This window comes from Chanos chanos, chromosome 2 (genome assembly GCF_902362185.1).
Source record: "Chanos chanos chromosome 2, fChaCha1.1, whole genome shotgun sequence".
Taxonomy (NCBI): domain Eukaryota; kingdom Metazoa; phylum Chordata; class Actinopteri; order Gonorynchiformes; family Chanidae; genus Chanos; species Chanos chanos.
The window spans coordinates 32,413,885-32,435,932 of NC_044496.1; the positions used below are offsets into that span (position 1 = coordinate 32,413,885).

The 22,048-nt window shown below is 42.8% G+C and overlaps 1 protein-coding gene and 1 non-coding gene across 2 annotated transcripts; one reads left to right on the forward strand and one right to left on the reverse strand.

Moving 5' to 3' along the window:
* Positions 1–486: 486 nt before the first annotated feature.
* Positions 487–560, forward strand: trnan-guu (transfer RNA asparagine (anticodon GUU)). The gene has a single exon. It is a non-coding gene; the product is annotated as a tRNA-Asn (tRNA).
* A 2,621-nt stretch (positions 561–3,181) lies between these two features.
* gmps (guanine monophosphate synthase) lies at positions 3,182–21,562 on the reverse strand. The gene is made up of 16 exons (XM_030765699.1): positions 21,317–21,562; positions 19,311–19,489; positions 17,756–17,870; positions 17,473–17,570; positions 13,650–13,753; positions 13,168–13,361; positions 12,400–12,565; positions 12,149–12,300; positions 11,423–11,596; positions 11,126–11,231; positions 9,497–9,612; positions 7,316–7,441; positions 6,102–6,217; positions 5,851–5,981; positions 5,418–5,590; positions 3,182–5,084 (listed from the first exon to the last, which is right to left on the reverse strand). Exons 1-16 carry the CDS (start codon positions 21,341–21,343, stop codon positions 4,983–4,985), a joined length of 2,079 nt encoding a protein of 692 aa, XP_030621559.1. The 5' UTR covers positions 21,344–21,562; the 3' UTR covers positions 3,182–4,982.
* Positions 21,563–22,048: the final 486 nt, after the last annotated feature.

Genomic DNA, 22,048 nt, shown 5'->3' on the forward strand with positions numbered 1-22,048 from the left:
ACCAAAAGTTGTATAAAGAATTTCGCTAGGCCAAAGGGTGCTGTCACTGTCATCCAATGAATTTTGATGGTGAAGGCTCCAAACAGGAAGTGAGCATATCTCAGCAATGCTTGCATGGATTGATGCCAAACTTGGTGCAGTTCATTGACACGATACATACTGGGGCCCCACCAAGTTTCATGACATTTGGCCTCTTGGTGGCGCTGAATGGATCCATTTCTTGAACATTTACCATATTGGATTGTCCGCCATTTTGAATTGTTTTGAAAGATCTGCTTTTGCGAACTAGTTCTAGACCGTACATCCAATCACCACCAAATTTGGTACATATCATCTACAGACCACCCTGATCAAAAGTTGTATAAAGAATTTTGCTAGGCCAAAGGATATGGCTACTGTTGTCCAATGAATTTTAAAGGAGTGGCCTCTAAAACAGGAAGTGAGTTTCTCTCAGGAATGCTTGCATGGATTTGTGTCATTCCACGTGTTTCTGTAGCGCAATCGGTTAGGGCGTTTGACTGTTAAGCAAAAGGTAGGTGGTTCGAGCCCGCCCAGGGACGACACCACTTTTTTGGGGCAGCCGTGGTCTAAAAGTTAGAGAACCGGGCTTGTGATCGGAGGGTTGCCAACATCCACAGGCCATGTGCCCCTGAGCAAGGCACTTAACCCTAATGCTCCCCGGGCTCACTGTTCACAGTGTGTTTGTGCAATCACGGAGACTTTACTTTACTTTACTTTACACATCATTGCCAGGGGGATTAGTAAGTACCCACCAAGTTTCATAAAATTTGGTCACATGGGGTCGCTATACCAGAGAAAAAGTAAAAAAAAAAAAAATAGTAAAATACCAATTACTTCAGCGAAAAGGAGATATTTCATGGAACATTCTTGTGAGTTATCACAGTAAAAGACCCTAGTTGAGAAATTATGAACCCACTGTGTTGTCCATTTCGTTCTATAGCCATCTCAGTATTATCTTTTTTCCCCTTGTTTTCTATGGCAGGCCATGGGAGTGATATGTGGTTTTCCTTGGTTTCTGCTAAAGCTCTAAGAGTGGGGGTCAGTCTGCCCACACTGTGATGGACTGGTGTCTTGTTCCAGGGTGGTTCCGATTACTTGTCTACATGGTGCCTGTAAGCTGCTTGGCCCCGCCATTGCTGCTTGCAGCCATATTTATTATTATTATTATTATTATTATTATTATTATTATTATCACACTTGATTTTGGCGCCGCTTCTCCTCCCTCAGTTTTCATGATATCGATTCCATTCAAGCGGTGACAGGTCCGTCCTAACGCCTAGTAGTGTGTTTGTATACAGCTAATTGATCTTTTTTTTTAATTGCCGTTTTTAATCATTTTTCTCCCATTTTTAATGCAATCGAACGACACTAGGACTCAGCAGAAAAACATGACGCAGCACATCGTTTAGCTCCTGCTGTAACGATTGGTGGACGCGCTGAACTCTACGCTGCTGTGATTGGTTGTTTTGCCGTCAGTCAACTGATGATGCTCGGCGTTCCAAACGGTTACGCTTGGGGTTAGCGTTAGCAACTTAGCTTGCTAATTTGCACTAAGCACCTTTGTTTACCACACTTCAGCTGGAGACAGATCGAGTATTTCCACAGTTTTCATCTCGCGAATTGCACATAATATTCACGCATTTCAGGCACGCAATTGCACACATTTCAGGTGTGAGTCAAGACAATTTGGGTTAACCAACAGAAGAAATCTCGCACTGTTCTTGTAGCTGAACCGCTTGTGTTGTTGACTTGCTAAACTAGTAATTCATTCTTGATAACTGTTATATAGTATAACTGTTGACTGGCGTTTGTTTGATCGGTCTACTCGTTTCTTTAATTGCCAATTGAATCACTTGCTGACCTAAACCACTGTAACCTATGTGTACGAGTCTTCCCCAACACGTCGCACCGCTGACATTTCTGTCATATTCCAGCTGGGGGCGCAAAGAACTTTATCTCCTTTCTTTATCCTAAGCGTAACCTTTCCATTGTAACAAAACGAGTAACAAGAGTAACCAGATGCCCTGTTTACACTTTGTATTAAGATTCGATTTTGGTGATCCGATCACAAGTGGACAGCTCAAAAGTACAGGTGTAAATGCATTCAATGCGCATTGAGGTCGCATCGAGACCCAATCACTCAGACCACATTTGGAGGTGGTCTGGACCGCATGCGACCACAATATTATTGCAGTATACGTACGAATGCGAGCTCGACCACACTGAACGACCGCCTACTCAACTGAAGTCCTCAGCTTATGCGGAAATGCGGACTCCTCGCTCCCCAACGGCGTCATATTAAAGTGCGACAGCAACACCAGGCTAAATGGACATTTTGATTTCTTCTTCAAATTTCCGACAGATCAGTCACGGGAAGTGCATTGATGCCTCCCACCTATTAAAAACAACAAAGTTTAACGTGAAAAAGCTTAATGTGGCTTAATGTTCCAAAACTGTGACCAATGATCACTAAATTTCTCTCGGACATCTCGTTAGAAACACCTCCTCCTGTGAAAAAAATCAAAATCCTAGGAGTATGGTCATTCTCTCACGTTAAGCGTTTTCCTCTCCACTGACGCCCATTATAAGGAAACAGAGTAACGTGCCTTAATGTGCCGAAACAGCGATCAATGATCACCAAATTCGTCTGACATCTCACGTTATAAGCATCATTTCTAATTTTAAAAAAAGCAAAAGTGAAATTCAGTGAAAGGGGTGACGTGTTGGAAATGATTTATTTGTTTATTTGCATATAGAGCGGGGAAGTGAGATCCGATCTCAAGTGGTAAGTCGAGATGGTAATTCGTGCTCAAGAGGAGCATGGTGGATGCGTCTTCCACATTTGAGGTTTATCCACATAATGTGTGAAACCTCAAAATTTATTTAAAGATGTCCTCACATGACCGTTCTGCACTCCGTTACAATCTCAACCAAACAGTCCTTATTGAAGGCTTTTTTAACTGTAGCACATGAAAAATACATTTTGCCCATGTTTTGCGTCATATATAGTCAGTCATGGAATATATGTCTAAAGCAATAAAAATACTGAAAACGATTTCAGCTTAAGTTGGTACTCTCAGTGGGTGCATTTCAGTGGACAATCAAGTGTTTAAAAAGGTCATCTCAATTCGTTAATATAGAAAAACAAGCAAATGCAACATTACAGTGGCGAACAGTGGGACGCTTTGTACACTGACCTCTTTATTAAAGCTTGATTCTCATTTTACAAATTTCTGTTCTGAAACTGCATGCGGTGCATGATTTGAGGCACAATACTAAGGAAAAAAGGAGGATATTTTAATTTTAAAGAAAAGAATTGCATAAATTAAACTGAATATTCTCTTATATTGCAGTTCAACCCACTGCTAAGATCAACTTCTAATTAATCTGAAGTTGTGTTTATGAATAGACATATGTACTGTAAAACATATGTAAAAAGGCAAAAACAGGAAACATTATGAACAAGATTTGCAATTAAGACAAGGAACAAGTTTATCTTGCAGTGACAGGTGTTTTTTTTTTCTCCTTTTCTGGTTTGCTCAATCAAGACAAAAAGAGCGGCCTGAAAAATGAAACAGACAAAGACGATAAATGCCAGACATGTTCCTCATTAAACCACACATTGGATCCATATCTAAATCAGAGGTGGTGTTGATGCTGGGCAAAACAAACCCTGGGCACCTAGGCTGTTCCACTCAGCCTTCACACTAGCCAATGAATACAGTCCAGAGTTTCTGTGCTGTTTTTACAGAAGCTTTCTGTTACCAGGCCAAGATGAAAAAAGGCTTCCTCCAAGTCCATGACCAAAAGCCACCTCTGTTCTCACTGCCATATACACAAACTTTTTGTAAGCTGAAGAAAAGCACCAAGACCTTCACAGGTTTCAAAAAAAAAAAAAAAAAAGGAAAAAGGGGGAATTCAGAGGATGTGCAAAAGTTGTTCTTACATAAGAAACATCTTACATGACATAAGAACTGCCAGAGCGACGAAAACCACGAAGGGTGAGGAATAATCATGTTAAAACGCAGATGACCTATGTTCAGCTACCATCTACTCCCCCATGTTCAGTGTCAAGTCCACATCAGTTTCCTTTTCTTTTTCAATAAAGCCAGAATTTGCAGCATAAGAGTAGCATTAAGCACTGCCCTTTTGGAGGAAGTGTGTAAATGAGGATGGTATCATATCCAAAAGGAAAAACACAGGTACGTTTCTAGGAAGCCCCTCAAATGGTGGCTTCCATCAAAGAGAACATCACCTCTGTGAAAGCTCATGCTTCCCAGTGTAAATGCTCCTAACAAAAATTGAGATGGACCACATCTCACCAGACCTCCCACTCCTGCTCTTCATTTGGCAAATAAACTCAAACTGTTGATGGCTCACTTTGTTTCATAGTTGAATTAATGGATACTGCCAGGTAGCTTGTGTTATGTTGAAAACAGATAAACCTCGATAAATTTAATGATTGCTAACAGAGTATTTCAAAGGTCAACTACGCATAAGATAGTGGGTGAAGAAAGAGGTGAAAGGCAACCAAGAAAAAAAATAAAAGCTCTTTCTTGCAGCAGAACCCTCCGTTAAACCTCCACTCCATGTGGCACACTGACAGTCAACTGCCCTGAAAACATACATATGATCCCAACTAAGGCCCAGCTCTTAGAACCTGTCACAGCAGACTGAAACATTTAGAGAGCTGATAAAAAAACCAAAAAAAACCCATCATTATTACTAAAGATGATATTAATAGAACCAACCCCAGAAAAAGAGGCGGCTGGAGAGTAGCGGCTTAGGGTGTGTGCTGATCACAGTACTGCCTGCTGTTGTTGGGAATGTTCTGGCCTTGTGGGGAGGAGGGGCACTGACAGGACCAGGGTATGTGTGTAAGGGTTACACATTTCAGTTTGTGGGGAGGGAATGTGGTCATTTTTGGGATAGGGTGCAGAGAGGTGGAGGGGGAGATGGTCCTACTCCCACTCCGTGGTTCCTGGAGGCTTAGATGTCAAGTCGTACATGACTCTGGAGATGCCAGGAATCTTTTTGATTTCACTGACCATCTTCAGCACCACCTGGGAGGGAAAAGTGAGAGGACCTGAGTCAGGCCACAGACAGCTTGAGAACTGAACTATGGTCAGAATTAATACCAGCCCATCAAAAAATGTTCCTTGTCTCTCAGGCCAACTCTACCTATAAGTCTGTCTATACAGGACCTCACTTTACCAGAGGGAAGCATGTCTATGTTGTCCTGTGGTTTACAGATGGACACAGGGACTACTGTTCTCTCAACTCCTCAACCATTGCTCTCTCAGATCTCTCTCTCTCTCTCTCTCTCTCTCTCACCCATTGTCTCTCTCTCTTTTTCTCTCTAGGCCTGTTAATATTCAATGTGTTTGGGTCCATACCTCCTCAGGGATGTGGTTGTCTGGCATTGCTGGGATACCAGTCATGAAGTCGCTGGTGATGAACGTTCTGATGACCACAGAGCGTCGACACGATGGCTGCTTCTGCAGCGGGTCACGATCGAAGTGTAGAGGTGTCAAAATGATGGGCATCTGGCTGATCTTACCAGAGTAACCTGGACACAGAGTACCAGTAACACTGTGTTACACTCTACCCAGCACAGACCAGTAACACTGCGTTACACTCTTCCCTGCACAAACCAGTAACACTGTGTTACACTCCACCCTACACAAACCATAACTGTGTCACACTCTGTTCTGCATAGACCAGTAACACTGTGTTACACTCTACAAATTTTAGGGTCCCTGGCCTTGCGAATACCATGGAATAGCAGTGTTTACACTACTGAAGGCTAGAATAACACACAGGCCTTACCAGATTCCCTCAGGATAGAATGAGCCACAAAGTCAGCCTGTCTGAGTGTGCTCAGGACACCTGTGGTCAGGAAGGTGGGTGTGATGTCAATGGGTGGCTCCTTCACTTGTGACCCAAAGACAAACACCACTCTACCAGATGAGACAAAGCAGATAAAAAAAAGAACATTGGACATTCAAGGCCAAAAAAAAAAGGAACTGGAAATGAAGAGATTTCGAGAAAAGCAGAATTTGAGCAGTGATGCGGATTACCTGTTGATGGAATGACATATGCGTGGGATCAGTCTGGCTAGAAAGAGTAATGATTCCCAGTGCGGAGCCTCTTTACTGCTCACCCCACACACATAGCTGTACGACCGCGAGTCTCCCTACACACACACACACACACAGTGTAACGGTTAGTTCTACTCCTAGAGTTGCCTAGCTTCTCTGTCAGAGAAAATTTAATCTACAGTCTAATCTAATAACCCAAATCACAGGGGCTATCTTGCAAATATGGCTGCAACATACTGGAGTCTCATTAGATTCTCTTGCTGTCCATAACTCTTGTTTTCTTTCTCTCTTTCCAGTCGCTTTTACCTCCTCTCCCTGAGTTACGCCAGGCCTGGGGCTGGAGAACGAGGTAAATTTAGAAACCTGTGGTGTGTGTGAGCAGGAAGCTAGAACCACCCATAATCAGCCTGTCTGACTTTATGCAGAGGTGTTAGTCATTCCTCTCCCACCGAAAACCCAAACCACTCACCTCTCACTTTTTATACAAGTATATTAATATATTTATTAAATATAAGCGTCTTAGAGTACCCTGAGAAGTGCTCTATAAATAAAATGTACAGTAATTACTATTATTATTATTATTATACTAACAAAGAGAGCAAACGGCCACATGGTCTGCTCATTCGTTAAACAGCATTACACTGATATTCCACCATCACATTAAAAATTCCTTCAAGATATTACAGCAGCACTGTGGGGACACCGTGACTCACAGTGGTGTTATGGTAATCTTTGCTGAGCCACAGACACTTTGCACAAATGCATGACCAGACCGGGGTCTGAGTGTTGCATTGTGGAGCACAGGGCTGGGTCAGGAAGAGAAAAGGCCTTAAGTCAGTCAGACCAGAGCACTAGTGGAGTGTGTAAGCAGCGGAGGTAACACTTCTACAACTATACACAAAGGATATTAGAAATCAAAATGGACAGAAAGGGCTAAGCACTGCACTCCCTCATTCAACACCACTCAAATCCCTCAAAGACGGTTCTGAACCACTTCAACACGACCAGTTAGACTAGTTTTCTGTGATCCTCTATTAAATGTTCTGGACAAGAAACTCACGTCTAAGAAGAACAGTCTGAGTGAACAGGCGCCGACTTCAGGATGAGTGAGAGAGTTGAATTGCGCTTGTATTTTGGAGAACAGACCAGACCTGCAGCACACACAGTGAGGAAAATGACAGGCAGAGTCTCACCTGGACACCCACAGTTTTGATTGGCAGTAAGAAGGCATTGAGTGAATGAAGGCTAGTGATCTGCATAAGCTTCTCCTCTTCCTCATCTGATATGCATGACTTCACTCTCTGGAGCAGAGTGTGCGGCTATAAACACACACGCACAGGCACAGGAACACAGGAGGAGAAACAAAACCACACGCATGTTAAAAATGACATCATAGCTAAAAGACAAAAAATTAATCAAATAGCCATCACTGCCCTCTAAACCAGACACATGGTCCTTTAAATACACGCATCACTTGCGGCCAAACAAGCTGCAGTGCCCTAAAACTCAATTAAGGGCCACCTTTACCCTGATAGAGTCTCTTTCAGCATCGACATGACTGCTGTGCTGATTGCTAAGGCTGAATACACACTACACAACTCTCTGAGATTTGGAAATTGCTCATATTTCACAATAACAATATCATAAATAAATACATAAAAACAAATAAACAAATAAAAGTTATTATGTTATGACATGCTTATATATTGAATCCAAAAATGTGTCTCCCTGAACCTGCACAGATTCCCGAAAAAGACAACAAAAGAAGAGATCTACTGGATCCTACACTGCGATTGGTCAGAATCACAGCTCATAACTCTGCTCACATCTGAACAGGCCTGATCATATTGTCTAATGTCTGAAACACATCAGGAGGTCGGAAATCATCAGCAGATCTGCTAACACTGTGTGACTGCTGACCTGAGGTCGTGTTAACCAAATATTTTTTGTCATTTTGTTTCGTTTAACAATGATGGAAAAATCTGAAGGCCATCTGTGATTTGGAAGGTTAGGACATTGAGGATGATCTACTGTAACTAAGTAATTCACCCTCTGTCCAGTTGGTGGTGAGTGTGCATATTAATTAGCTATTGTCCAGTCTTGTCTTTGATCTCACGTGCATGACCTCATTGTCTAGCTGGCTTTAGCACTGGTAGTCGCTACATACTACTGCAAAATGTCATGGCACTGTGTCTGAAGTTTCTATAAAAATCCTAATAGTTGTGATGGTGCTGATAAACGAGATGACAAAAGAGGGCCTGATGCAGTGGAGGATGAAGGACAAGCAAGTAATACTACTAACGTGTATCAGCCATTGGCACAAGGAAGCACCCAGTTTCAGTCCATGCGGACCAGGAAAGTTTGAGTTCAGACTAGTCTACAGCAGATTAACTGAGTTCAATTCAGTTAATTTCTTGTAAATGTTTTGTTCATATTTGCCTATTTAGGCAAAATGGCCACAGTGTTTTTAGTGGCCTCCGCTGTCATTGCGGGAAGAAAATCATTCATCTGCTTTGCGTGGTGTTGAAATGAACAGTGACCACACTGTCAGTGTCTCTGTTCATCTTTTCTCTCCATGCCCTAACAAATGCTCTGATCTACAATCTTGTTCTGTATATTATTACAAAATGAAATAAATGAAAATTAAATGCTATTGAATATGTCTTATAATCATTAAAAAATGAAAATTTAAATGGGTAATAATAGATTGATGGAATTTTTCTGACCCTGTCTATCAAAATGATGGACAATGAGAGTCTAGCACAACTCCTGCTTCTGATTGCAGAGTCTGCCTATAGTCCATGGATTCAGACCAGTCATAAAAATGTATTGTCTAAATCAGAAGTAAAGTCACGTGGTATATGTCTAGTGTTACTGCACTGCGTTGTGTGCTACACTGGACTCGAACCGGTGACCCTGTGAATGGGAGGCAGGCATGCTAGCGAGGAGGCTAAAACCCATGGGCACTAGCATCAGTCAGGTATACTGCACAGCACTCTACTCGCTCGCTACTGTTACACTGTTAATTATTTTAATTATGGCTAATGTGTCCAGTGATGAAAGGAACACCGTCATGTTGCTCTTCCAACTGAGTTTGGTCATAACACACAGCTAGGTTGCCGCCAGTGATGGCTGAGCATAACAGAGGTAACAAGCCAGTGAGGTGCATGTTGAGGCTGCATAAAATGCAGTGAAAAACAGACAAACACTCATCTTTCAGAAGGCCATCTCTTAAACACTCAAACCGGACCAGCTGTGGCCGCCACCTGTTCTCTCTAGTCTGCTTTTGCTACGTTACATTACGACAGGGCAGTTTAAATGACTTCACTCTGCTGTGTGACAAACCAAACGCTCTGGGTGGAAACCACACTGACCTTTTTGACACTGGCAGAGAAATCTGTGATGATCTTCAAGATGTTGTTGGTCTCTGCAAAGTCTTTGCAGATATATGGCTCCTCTGCACAGATGACCCTGATGGAAAGTCCTGGGCCTATAGACAAAGCACATTGACATATCAACATCAACTCCAGCCTTATACCCAACCCTCCAACCATGCACCAAATACACCCCAACCCTTCAACCATACATCCCAGCCCTCAAACCATACGCCCCAACCATGGCCCCAGAGTGTGACCATTTTGTCAATCTGTCATGTGCGACTAAATACTTTCATTGGTCGCACCAGTGCACCTGACATTTAGCAATCTGTCTGTGTGTATATCGCTATTTTTTCCCCCGCCCGCATTCTGCGAAGACCCACCCCCACTCTGCCAAATTTCTGTGGCTCAGACATGATAAAATGGCCAACATTATGCATTGCATTTATTGTAAAGAGTGCAGCGAAGCATAGCTGGGAACAGCGCTTTTGCTGTCGGAGCATCAACATTCCGAATTGAAACGTTAAAAAAAACACAATGTCTCCAAGAAACACGTCCTGCAGTGGCGTAGCCAGGAATTTATTTTCAGACGGGCCTTGCCAAAAGTGCGCAGGCACAACTTTCACTCAAGGTCCATCACTAGCCTACACATTCTTTATAAGCTGCTGCTGATCCAAATGACTGAACTGTAGTGTACACAGTAACCAAACCAGTCCAATCTTCCATTCTTTGTTTGCATTGAAATGGAATATGTCGTAAACCCCAGAATACTGCCGCATTTTTATTTCATTAAGCACAGTTTAACTAGAAGTAGCAGAAAACGCATGCCTGTCACAATAACCGCACAGTATAATGCTGTCACAACACTAGCGGGGTTTCCATCCAACTATTTAAAGCAAATTAATGCTTAAACTTGGCATCAAATCTTTTCAAATTTGTTCGCTGGAAAGAGGTGATTAGCATAGGGTAAAATGATACTGGTTGATGGAAACAGGTTAAGTCGCATCAACAAGGGGTTTGTTGCGATTTTATCACGTATTTCCATTAAAGTTGCCCTAGACAAGTTTTCAGGGTTCATTCATATTTTTACCAATAAATTTCCATGACTTTTCCATGCCTTTGAGGCAAAATTTCATGACCATACATTCTCTGAAAAAAAGGGTAAGCTTAAAATGCATTATTGCAGTGCCAGAGAGTGCAGTGAAAAATTTTGGGTGCACCTAAATTATGTGCTGGTCCACCTAAATGAAAAAGTTAGGCGCACCAGTGCAACCAATGTAAAAAGTTAGTCTGGAGCTCTGCCAACCATACACTCCAACCCTCCAACCATACACTCCAACCATACACCCCAACCCTCCAACCATACACCCCAACCCTCCAACCATACACCCCAACCCTCCAACCATACACCCCAACCCTCCAACCATACGCCTAACCTTACACCCATTCCTTCAACTTTACACCCATCCCTGCATCACAGCCACCCAGCAGCAGAGACAGTGCTGGCCTGAAAGTCTGCATCATTGCCAGGAAAAGCCACACACAAACTGCTGACTAATCCACAGAGTGATTTCTGTAAGTGGATTTTTAGCCTGCAGACAGCAGGACACTGACCGACGGACTCACCAGGAAAGGGATGTCGAGAGACTATCTCCTCTGGGAGCCCCAGTTCTCGCCCCAGTGCACGCACCTCATCCTTATGGAAATCTTTCAATGGTTCGATTACCTTTCCCTGGAGAGGAAGCACATACACATAATTAGCACACGGTAACAGGTAGAACAGAGACATCCATGGTTTTCTTGACCATCTGCTGTTCACCAAAGCATGCTTTTTCTTCCAATTATATTTGTGTCCACGAGGCAGTTTAAAGCAGATTCTATGTGCCTGAACGTGTCAAAAGAGGAAAAGAGCTCTTCATTTACCTCATCTCGGAGTTTGCGGATGAGTTCTGTGTCGTTGTGATGCGTTTTGATGACCTCAGCCTTGCCACTGGCCAGATGGGATGCACTCTCGATCAGGTCTGGTCTGAGTGTTCCTTGGGCCAGATACACATCTTCTGGTTTCAGATTCATCTCACCAATCACCTCGTTTGCCACCTATGTTTCAAGCATCCAAGTCTTTTTAAACATGTTCACAACAGCAGACGAAAAAATGTGTTTGAACAAGCTGTGCAATACAAAACTATAAGTTCACCAAGACCACTAAAACCATCCCACTGAAAGACTTCACATAGAAGTTCATCAAAAATTACGTTTGCTTAAAAAAGAAAAATCAGTTTCTCACCAAAACAAGACCAAAATAAATAAATGTTTATTTTTTTTTTAAAAAAAGCCAAAATGCATGACAAACTAGTTCTTATAAGAAAGAAGAAAAATGCCATCTGTGGAGCTTTTAATCAGTCACACAAAGATTGCCTGAGTAAAATGCATACAGTATATGTCCTGATGAATCTTTGGAAGCCCTGTCGGTCTCCTTCAGCTACTTCCACCAACACTACTATTACTTTACTGTTGGAAAGAGCCTCACTGACCAAACAGCACTAGGTTTTCCAAACCTCATCACTCTGTAGAACTTAGAGCTTGAGGCAATCTGCCCAGGTGAAAGATACCACCAGTAACACAATACTTTCATCACTGTTCAAAACCAACCTTCACAAAAGTGTCTCCAATGATCTTCCTCTTCTCTTCCGGATTGGTTGTCATGTTCAGGGTTTTGCTGATGCGTTTCCTGGGGGTCCTGTCCTCTTCAGAAATGGGCAAGGTCGTCGTACCATTGTAGAAAGTGTGTGCTGCATTCACCACTGCTCACAAAAAACAGCACAGGTACCACGCTACAACCATCAACATCAGTAACCCCGCTACGACTATCACCAGTGATGTTCATTCAGTTTCATCATTACCTTTGACTTTGATGCCAAGTTTGGTGAGGGCTTCCTCCACACTTTGGCTCTCTCTCTTCCTCATGAAACCATTGTCAATGTGAACAGCAATCACCTGCTCCTGGTTAAGAGCTTTGTTCAGCAGGGCTGTACACACAGTAGAGTCCACGCCTCCACTCAACAACACCTACAGTCACACACAAATCAGAATACACACCAGTCAAACAAACATCACTAGGCTCACACTCATCCAATGGTGGCTGAATTAGGATTATCTGTGTGGTTTCAGAGGTTAACTCAGAGGTTTGGGTGCTGCAGTGAGCTGCTTCGTGTAAGGCCTGTAGATATGTAAAACACTGTCCGCTCTCATACAAGACTGAGCCAATTGCAAGGTAAAGATTACTGACCCTCTAACTGGTTCTCCAGAGAGCACACCCAGTTAATGGAAGCTAAGTGGATTGATCCCCTTGTTTCAGAAAAGAATGAACTTAATTAGAACTTTTAATTATTCACCAATGCCCAAAGCCCCACAGTACTGGTGACAAACACAGTACTATTGCCAGTCATCAGGCCATGATCAAGCAGAGATCTAAGAAATAACCCAATCGATAATCTTAACTTGTGGCTAACAGTCTGCTAACCTCTGGAAATTACTAACACACACATACACACTTTCCCTCCAAATAAAAAAATAACCAAAAAAAAAACCCCTCTAAATATTTCTGTTCTCTGTATCTGGAAGACCTAAGATATTTTCCAAAGAGCAGAATGTTATTTAGTGCTCCTCACCAAAACTTTGGAGTTGTCCACCTTCTCACGTATCTCACGGATACAGTTCTGTTGGCGGTTCTGAACAGTAAAGTTAGTGGTGCAGCCGGCAATCTCAAACAGAAAATTGCGTATCATATCCATGCCCCGCTCCGTAAGGTCAACCTCGGGGTGAAACTGTGTGCCATAGAGTTTCTTCTGCTCACTGGCAATGCCTGTGACAGAGAATCAAGAGGAAGACAGGAGCACACATGAACTAAACTGACCAATCGCATCACAGATGAAAACAGCTGAGACAGCAATCCTCTTACACATGCTTCCATTCTTAAGTATTGCATACATGTGCACAAATCCACAATTAACAGACAGATCATACGAATGTTATGTAATGTGCCAATGCTAAATGAGTAAAGCATCAACCACAGATGTGTCAGCTGCCTGGGGACAGGAGACACTCAGACTCAACATTTCACTGCTCAGGGAACACTCTCCCTGTTCTGTACCTGCAATGATATTCCCAGACTGGGCCACAATTTTAAACCCATCTGCAACTTTATCCACACTGTCCCCATGAGTCAGCAGGACCATCTCTTCTTTCTGAAGTCCCCTAAAAACACAAACACACACACAAAGACAGTTACAGACACAAGGACCAAAGACACTGACAGACACCAAGACCACCAGCCTTGTAATCCAGGACATCTGTTTGTAAGGGAGAACTAGAATGGCAGAGTCTGCATGGGAGATTCTGAATTGAAGACATGTTTATGAATAAAACCAATAATAATAATATTTATTTAGAGCCCAATATCACTATTTATAGTCTCAAAGGGCTTTACATGTCTATAACAAAGTCAAATCAAAATTATATCATGCATAAGTTCCAGAAAACAGATAAGTCTTTAGTTTTGTTTTAAAAGGTATTGAGAGAGTTTGCCTCTCTAACTTCTTTAGGTAAACCATTCCAGAGGAAGGGAGAGCGGTAGGAAAAGGCTCGGTTGCCAGCAGACTTCTTTTTAACTCTTGGAATGACTAATAATCCAGAATCTTGAGAGCGCAGGGTGCAACGTGGGTTATAGGGTGTAATTAAGTCAGACAGGTAGGAAGGCGCAAGCCCATGTAAAATTTTATATGTCAATAAGAGAACCTTAAAATCTGCCTTTGCATGAATTGGAAGCCAATGAAGGGAAGCCAGGACAGGGCTAATGTGATCAAACTTCTTCGTTCTGGTCAGAATTCTAGCAGCAGCATTCTGGACCAGCTGAAGACTATTGGTACTAGAGGCAGGCAGGCCAGAGTAAAGAACATTGCAGTAATCAAGGCGAGACGTGACGAATGCGTGAACAATGGTTTCTGCATCAGCCATACTTAGAAAGGGCCTAATTTTAGCAATGTTAAGGAGGTGATAAAAGGCAGTTTTGGTTGTATTCTTGGTATGAGTGACTAGCGAGAGACTTGAGTCAAAAATCACACGAAGGTGTTTAGCTGAAGAGTTTTGAGAGAAGATGCAGTTGTCAAAAGTTAGGGTAAGATCACTAAAAAGATGCTTATGCGTAGGGGGACCAATGACCAGCATTTCAGTCTTGCCTGCTTTAAGCATCAGGAAATCTGAAGACATCCAACCCTTAATAGCACAAAGACATGCCTCAAGGTTAGCCAATTCAGAGCAGTCATTATGCTGGATAGGTAAGAAAATCGGAGTATCGTCAGCATAACAATGGAAGTTAATGTTGTGACTACGAATAATGTCACCCAAAGGGAGCATGTAAATACAGAATAGAAGAGGGCCAAGGACTGATCCCTGAGGAACACCATAGTTAAGCTTACGGTATTCAGAGGTCACATTATCATAGTGGACACACTGCTTTCTATAGAGAGATAAGATTTAAACCAAGAGAGCGCCAGGCCACGAATGCCAATTTGGTTTTCCAGGCGCTTTAACAATATAGTGTGATCGACCGTGTCAAATGCTGCACTCAGGTCAAGCAGAATAAGAACAGAAGTAGCAACAGCATCCATGGCTAATAAACGATCATTAGTTACTATAGTAAGCGCGGTTTCAGTAGAGTGAAAACACCTGAAGCCTGACTGAAATATTTCAAACAGACTGTTAGAGGACATATGGGCTATCAGCTGAGCATCTACAATTTTTTCAAGTATTTTTGAAAGAAACAGGAGATTAGAGATCGGTCTATAATTATTTAAGGCTTCTGGGTCAAGGTTTGGTTTTTTAAGTAAAGGCTTGATCACGGCTGTTTTAAAAGCGGAGGGTACAATACCAGATTTAAGTGACATATTTGGAGTGTTTAAGATTGTTGGGCCAAGAACCGAGAAAAGCTCCATGTAAAGTTTAGCAGGTAGGGGATCAAGGAGGCAAGAAGCTGGTTTAACAGAGTGCACCAATTTGGACAGCGTGTCTAGAGAGATAGGGTTAAATTGAGTTAAAGGGTGCACATCCTGATTAATCTTAGGCGCAGTAACAGAGAGCGTGCTTGCAGTCTGATTTGATACATTAATTTGAATATTACAACGAATTAAGTCTATTTTTTGCGAGAGAAATTCAACAAACTCGTTTGCAGTAAAAGGGCTAGATTGAGGGGAGTGATTTTGGGTAAGTTTAGATATTGTATCAAAAAGGAACCAGGGGTTATTTTTGTTAACATTAATTATTTTCAAGTAATACGCGAATTTGGCTGTGTAGAGAGCGCGTTTATAATCTATCAGGCTGTCGTGCCATGCAAGGCGAAAAACCTCTAGTTTGGCTGCCCGCCAGTTTCGTTCCAAATTCCTACACACCTGCTTCAGTGCGTGGGTTTCATTATTAAACCAAGGTGTTAAGTGTTTACGTCTATTTTTTATAGTTAATGGTGCTACCATATCTAGTACATTACGAAGGGTAGAATTTATGCTGTCCGTCAAGTCGTTCAAAGATCTTTGCTGATCACTGAAAGAGTTGAGAGCAGTAGGAAGCAGATCAGCGAGCGCAGCAGTGCTGGAAGCATTAACATGACGGCAGCTACGAACTGCAGTAGAGACAATTGGCGTCAACGGAAGAGTAATAAGAAAATGGTCAGAGAGGGCAGCGGAGTAAGGAGAGACGACAACGTGAGAGATATCTAGTCCACAAGCTAGAATAAGATCTAAAGTGTTGCCACTGAAATGAGTTGGTTCATGGACATATTGGTTAAAGCAAAATGTGTCTATGATAGCTGTAAAAGCTTTATTAAGTGAATCAGAATTGTTATTGATGTGAATATTAAAGTCCCCCAGGATCAGGATTTTATCCACTCTAGTAAGAATAACAGAGATAAATTCAGGAAACTCATCTAGAAATTGACTATAGGGCTCCGGGGGACGATAGAGCACTGCTATGAGAAAAGTTGAGGCAGTACCATATTGCTTCACGGAGAGCAACTCAAAGGAGTCAAAATTAGGTAAATTAAGGGTGTTAGGAGTAAATTTAGTATTATAGATTAGAGCTACACCCCCACCTTTCTTTGCTGCCCTAGCAGCACAGGAAAAGGAATAGTTAGGGGGTGAAGCTTCATTTAAAGGGAGAAAAACGTCTGGCTTTAACCAAGCTTCACACAAATCCATCATGTCAAGGCTAAGATCACTGATCAGGTCACTAACAAGCAACGCCTTAGGTGAAAGCGATCTGATATTGATAAAACCTAACTTCAGCGTAACCGGGCTTACAGTAATCATATCGGAGGAGGAAGTCAGTGGAATTGGAACTAAATTGCTACGAACTATGGTCTGTTTGACTCTAGACCGAATGACTCTAGACCGAAATGAGCTACGTGGGCGTGAAAATACACTAATGAGAAAAATGCTAGCTTTAAAAATGCTAGCTACTAGCTTTATACATAGTCACATTAGTCTCAACATTATGATGTTAATTACGATGAACATTATTCGTTAGAAGGATACTTAGAAGAGGGCAACGGTTTTCTCATTGTTCCTGTTGTCTCTGCCTGACCAGTGCTCCAGCTCTTTTGCCTCGCTTCCTTCTCCGGCTCCGTTTACAAGGTGTAGCAGGTAGGCTAAACAATTTAAATCTAAACAAATTGAAGTCCGCTGAGTCCGTTGAACAATTTTTGGTCATAAAATGCGTATCGATTGTAGATCTGATGTTGATCAAAGTCTCCCTATAGTAGGTGATCATAATGTTCAAAATTATAATGTTCTTGCATAAAATAGTGTGACTAAATTAACAACAAAGTTAAATTTAAGATAGAGCTCAGAGAACGACAGCCATCTTGACGGCGCGTTACTGTGGAGAACCCAATGACAGCTTTCTCATATTGAACATAAAATACCCACCTGAAAAGAGAGCAGGAGTTGTCTAGACTGATGCTGAACACACCATCTTCTCGTACACTCTTTCTGTGGACAGTGCCACCAAAAACTTTGTTCATCATCTGTCCCAGAGCAAAAAACAAAGAAACAAACAAAACAAAAAAACAAACAAAACCAAAACAAAAAATAAAGTCAGTACATGTGGAGGGGGTCAGTACAATGACACCTGTTTTTTCACTGAGCCCAGTCTGACACTGGCACTTGGCCACAACATGACAGGTGAAGGTGAAAGCTGGTCCAGTCTCACCTGCATGCCATAACAGATGCCCAGGACAGGTTTACCAATGGTGAATATGGCAGGGTCAAACCACGGGGCATCTTCAGCATAGACTGAGTTTGGCCCACCAGAGATAATGATGGCCCTAGGAGGAAAAATGAAAATACGGTCATTTATAATTCATGGTGTACAACACAGTGTTTGGCTCACAGCGGTTTACTTTAGAAAGTGCCTTTTATTTCTCATGAATGCATAGTGAAAGGATATCTTGACCATGCTAACTTTATTTGACTTACATCACAGTACATAGTCTCTTGTCTCACAAACTCCACTCAAGGTGTATATATAGGTTCTTGAGAAACACACAAACTCTACACCACCGTCACACTAGACAGGGGTGTGTCCTGCATAAGGAGTGTACACTGCAGAGCCTGGTGGTGCCACCTGTGACCCGGGGCCCTGGAGTGTATAAATGGCCATTTACACTGGGGTGTGTGTTGGCCAGTTTCTCTCACTGACCGGCAGGCACCCATGTATTCACCGTCATCATAGAAATAACACACTCCTCTAAGTATCTGACACATTGTTGGTAGCAGAAGAAAGGACATAGTCACTTACACTCATGAACAAGATTCATGTTCTTACTCTGTGTGTAGAGAAACTGATCATCAGCCAACACCAGAGTCCTGTTCATTAATGTCAGTTTCAGAGGGAAACATGTTGGGAGAGGGAGACAAATCCATCCAAAGATGCCGTACAGTTAGAGAAGCCACAAGAAAACTAACAGCTTTTGACTGAGTTAAACCTCACAGAACGGGGAATGCGGATTCTGCCTATGACTACAGCTGTAACTCAACATATTCAAACATTCTCTCCCTCTCAGAATGAAGGTCTGAGTGAATGCACAGGAGCTCTCTGCCACAGATGAACACAGTGAAATAAACTCAGTAAGAGCCATGACTGCTATGTGTAGAGCATGCTTTCAGCTGACTGGTCATTGCTTGCACATGCTTGCAATTAATTGGTCATTCAGCAGTCATGACACCACCCACTGCCCTCAGATTAACATTCAATTAAACATGTGGCGCTGATGGCTCCAGCAGGAATGGCCTGGTGATGAGCGCGTCACTGCGTGAGGTCACACTCAGCATAAGAAGGGGCTGCCGGCGTATGAGCTGGGCAAGGACACCAAACAATAACAAACAGGATTCACAATGATTAGTGCAGACTTTCACACTCAGCTCTGTGCATGGTGAAAGCAATCTTGCAGCCCTGATGTTTGAGAGAGAGGTGTGTGTCAGTAGAAAGGTGGAAAACACCTGACTAATGAGGTTTTGAGACACTGAGCAGCCAGTTTAGTCAGTGCTAATGTGTGACTGACAGACAGAGCAGTGTCGTAAAACAGACTGAGCTTCCCTCAGAATACGCCTCTGCATGTACACCAGCACAGCTCAACTTCAAAGGCCAACAGTCACAGCTGTCTCCCCTCAAAGACACTGAACTGTACTAGCCAAAACCTGTCACCACAACAACTCACCCCTCAAAAACAGTGTTACTGGAAGACTATGGATAATGCTGCTCTCACCTGAAGCCCTGTTCCCTGATGGCAAAGGCTGGGGTTTCCAGAGGCAAAATCTCGGACTGGACACACAGCTCTCGCACACGTCGGTCGATCACCTTCCCATACTGTGCCCCAGCGTCCAGGATCACCACTGCACCCTCACAGTGCAACGAGCCATCTTTGCCCTCTGCGCCAATATCCAGCTAAGGGAAGAGGAAAAAAAGAGAACATAAAATAGATTCCACTGTCCCAGAGTTAAGAAGAGACAAATGATGCTCAATAAGGTTTGGTAATGAAATTAGAAGAGCATGTGAGTGCATCAAAAGTTCAAACTTCAAGCTCAGCATGAGGTCTCCAGTGACCATGGATGTGCTTGTTCTTGTCAGTAGAGTCACATGGATTTCATAGAGGTGCAACATTCCTCATGTAAAGACCATTCCCTAACCCACATCACTGTCGCCACAATACATTGTCTACACACACACTGATACTCCACTGTAGAAGAGCCACAGTACACATAGCACATCACTGACAAAAACCGAACCATAGTGTATTACGCTTTGATGTTTGTTCTTAGAGTTCTTGGGCTGTGAACGAATTTGTCTTAAATTGGAAAGAACCACGTGATGCACGTGTTCCAGCACTGCCCTAGATTATGAAATTAAGTGTGACATTTAGACTTTTACAACGGAGGGCTGTTCAACGGTGCAAGTCTGAAAAAATAGTAAATGCGTTGGTTCAGAAACAATCTAGGCTTGTTAAATTAATTGCACAAATGCTTTTAAGCGTTGTTATAACCAACGGTACCGACTCTAGTTTATTACTGGTGATCCGTGTGGAGCTACTGATACATTTTAGCTCTACTGCACCAATTCAACGTCAAACCAGCTACAAAAAGCAATCGATCATTCGGCACTGAAACTCTTTCAACAGTTTTGCATAATTAAAAATCGCAAACAAGGGAGGAAAAATCTGAATTCCAAGCATATGTAGTTCATTGCCGTTCCGCTCAAACACAGATAAAGTTTTTTCTATGTGGTTTCAGTGTTGTTTTTAACTACTGTAGCACTATGACAAGTAATACTGGAATGATTAACTCTCAAATAAACATTTAAAGATAAGTGTAGCAGAAACAACGGCCTTAAACCGATAATGTTAACCTGCTTAATAATCCCGCACTTTACGTTATAGTAAAACTGTCCGCACGTGGTGTGCAGCCCAGATTCTGGCTGACACCTTCATGCTAATGTCCATAAGCACAGGCTTGCTATGTATAAATCAAATAATAACTATTAAGTCAGAGAACTCTTTCAAAACAGCGCAGCAGAGAGACGCACACACACGAAATCAAAGAAACGGACTCATGGTCTTGCTAGCTAGCTATCCAGTGGCCTATCATGATAACGTTAAGCTTAGCTAGCTAGTTAGCAAGACACACTTGTATTGATATGTGATACCATCTGTTGTCATTTCCCACGCTGTATGTGGTATGCTGCACGAACATCGACAAAATAATCGCATAGCCAGCGGTGAAAAGGCACATTCTACATGCAATGCAGCTGTTCCATCGGCTACTCAGTAGCATAGCTTTAGGTAGCTACCTAGCCACAAGTTCGCTATTTGGCTCTGTATGATGCACGCGGTGTTGGTCTATCTGCGTGCAATGTAACGTTTAACTTTGGAGTACAGCAGTAAACATGAAATGAACCACTTTAGGATATCACCGAAGCTCAACTACACAGACACCACGACCAAAAAAAACCCCAAAACAACAACAACAAAAAAACCCATCACATCTCAGTTATGAATGCTCTGTTTGTAAGAAATTGCAACAGGCACAAAGACCCACACCGGGTACGAGTGCGCTCTAAGTTTACCCAGGCCGTACGTAACCGGGGACTATCCCTAAGACCGTGTCCCACATCGGGGCCACTAGGGCTACCGCTGTGGACACTCAAGTGCTCAAAGGTGGAGACGCCGCGCGAGCTTTCCGGTTTTCTGTCTCCTTTAACGCAGGCCTGCTTACTGACCTTGGCATCCCCGTTGCACAGAGCCATGGATGTGTCTAGTATGAAATGGAGACCTCGTCCTCGCTCCTGATCTTGAGTGCTGCCAATAGCAGGCTGAGTACAGGCTTGGTGCGCCACAAACCACTACCTCAAATACAAGCCTGATCACCTATTGCCACGCTGCTGCTTCCGTGCGATCTACCACGTAGCCTCCACGACGTTCTCACTCTACGCAGCCCTACCGCGCTCTGAGTGTCTTCAACGAGTCGAAATGGTCTTCTCCTCGCAGTAATTACCTTTCCACGGAGGGCGGGGCTGGCGGGAGGGGTGGAGGAGGGGATCGCGTTAAGCAACATTGCAAGGAAGTTTTAGGGGGGCGTGAAAAGAGTTACTATGAAGGTGGAGAACTTAAGCCGGCCAATGTACCTCACGAATACAATTTTAAACGGCATGTCCAAGTATTTGCGGTGCCACTCACTTGCCTTTGATTCCATACATGTGATTTAGATTACGGAGTCGCTGAAAGGAGCGTTTTAAATCAGACAGATTTGCCAAGCAATGATTTTTCCTTGTCTTGAACTAAACTGTGCTAGTTTGCCTGTGCTACTTTCGTATAATAAGAACTCGTTTCTATGAAAATAGCCCAGGCAAACTAGTGAACGTCAAGTGAAGTGTGTGTGCGTGCGTGTGCGTGCGTGTGTGTGTGTGTGTGTGTGTGTGTGTGAGAGAGAGAGAGAGAGAGAGAGAGAGAGA

Coding starts and splice junctions, on each gene's coding strand:
- gmps (XM_030765699.1), bottom strand. CDS start 21,343: ATGGCTCTGTGCAACGGGGATGCCAAG. Junction 12,301..12,399: donor ACTTGGCATCAAAGTCAAAG/GTAATGATGAAA, acceptor TTTTGTGAGCAG/TGGTGAATGCAGCACACACT. Junction 5,591..5,850: donor TTCTATCCTGAGGGAATCTG/GTAAGGCCTGTG, acceptor CTCTGTGTCCAG/GTTACTCTGGTAAGATCAGC.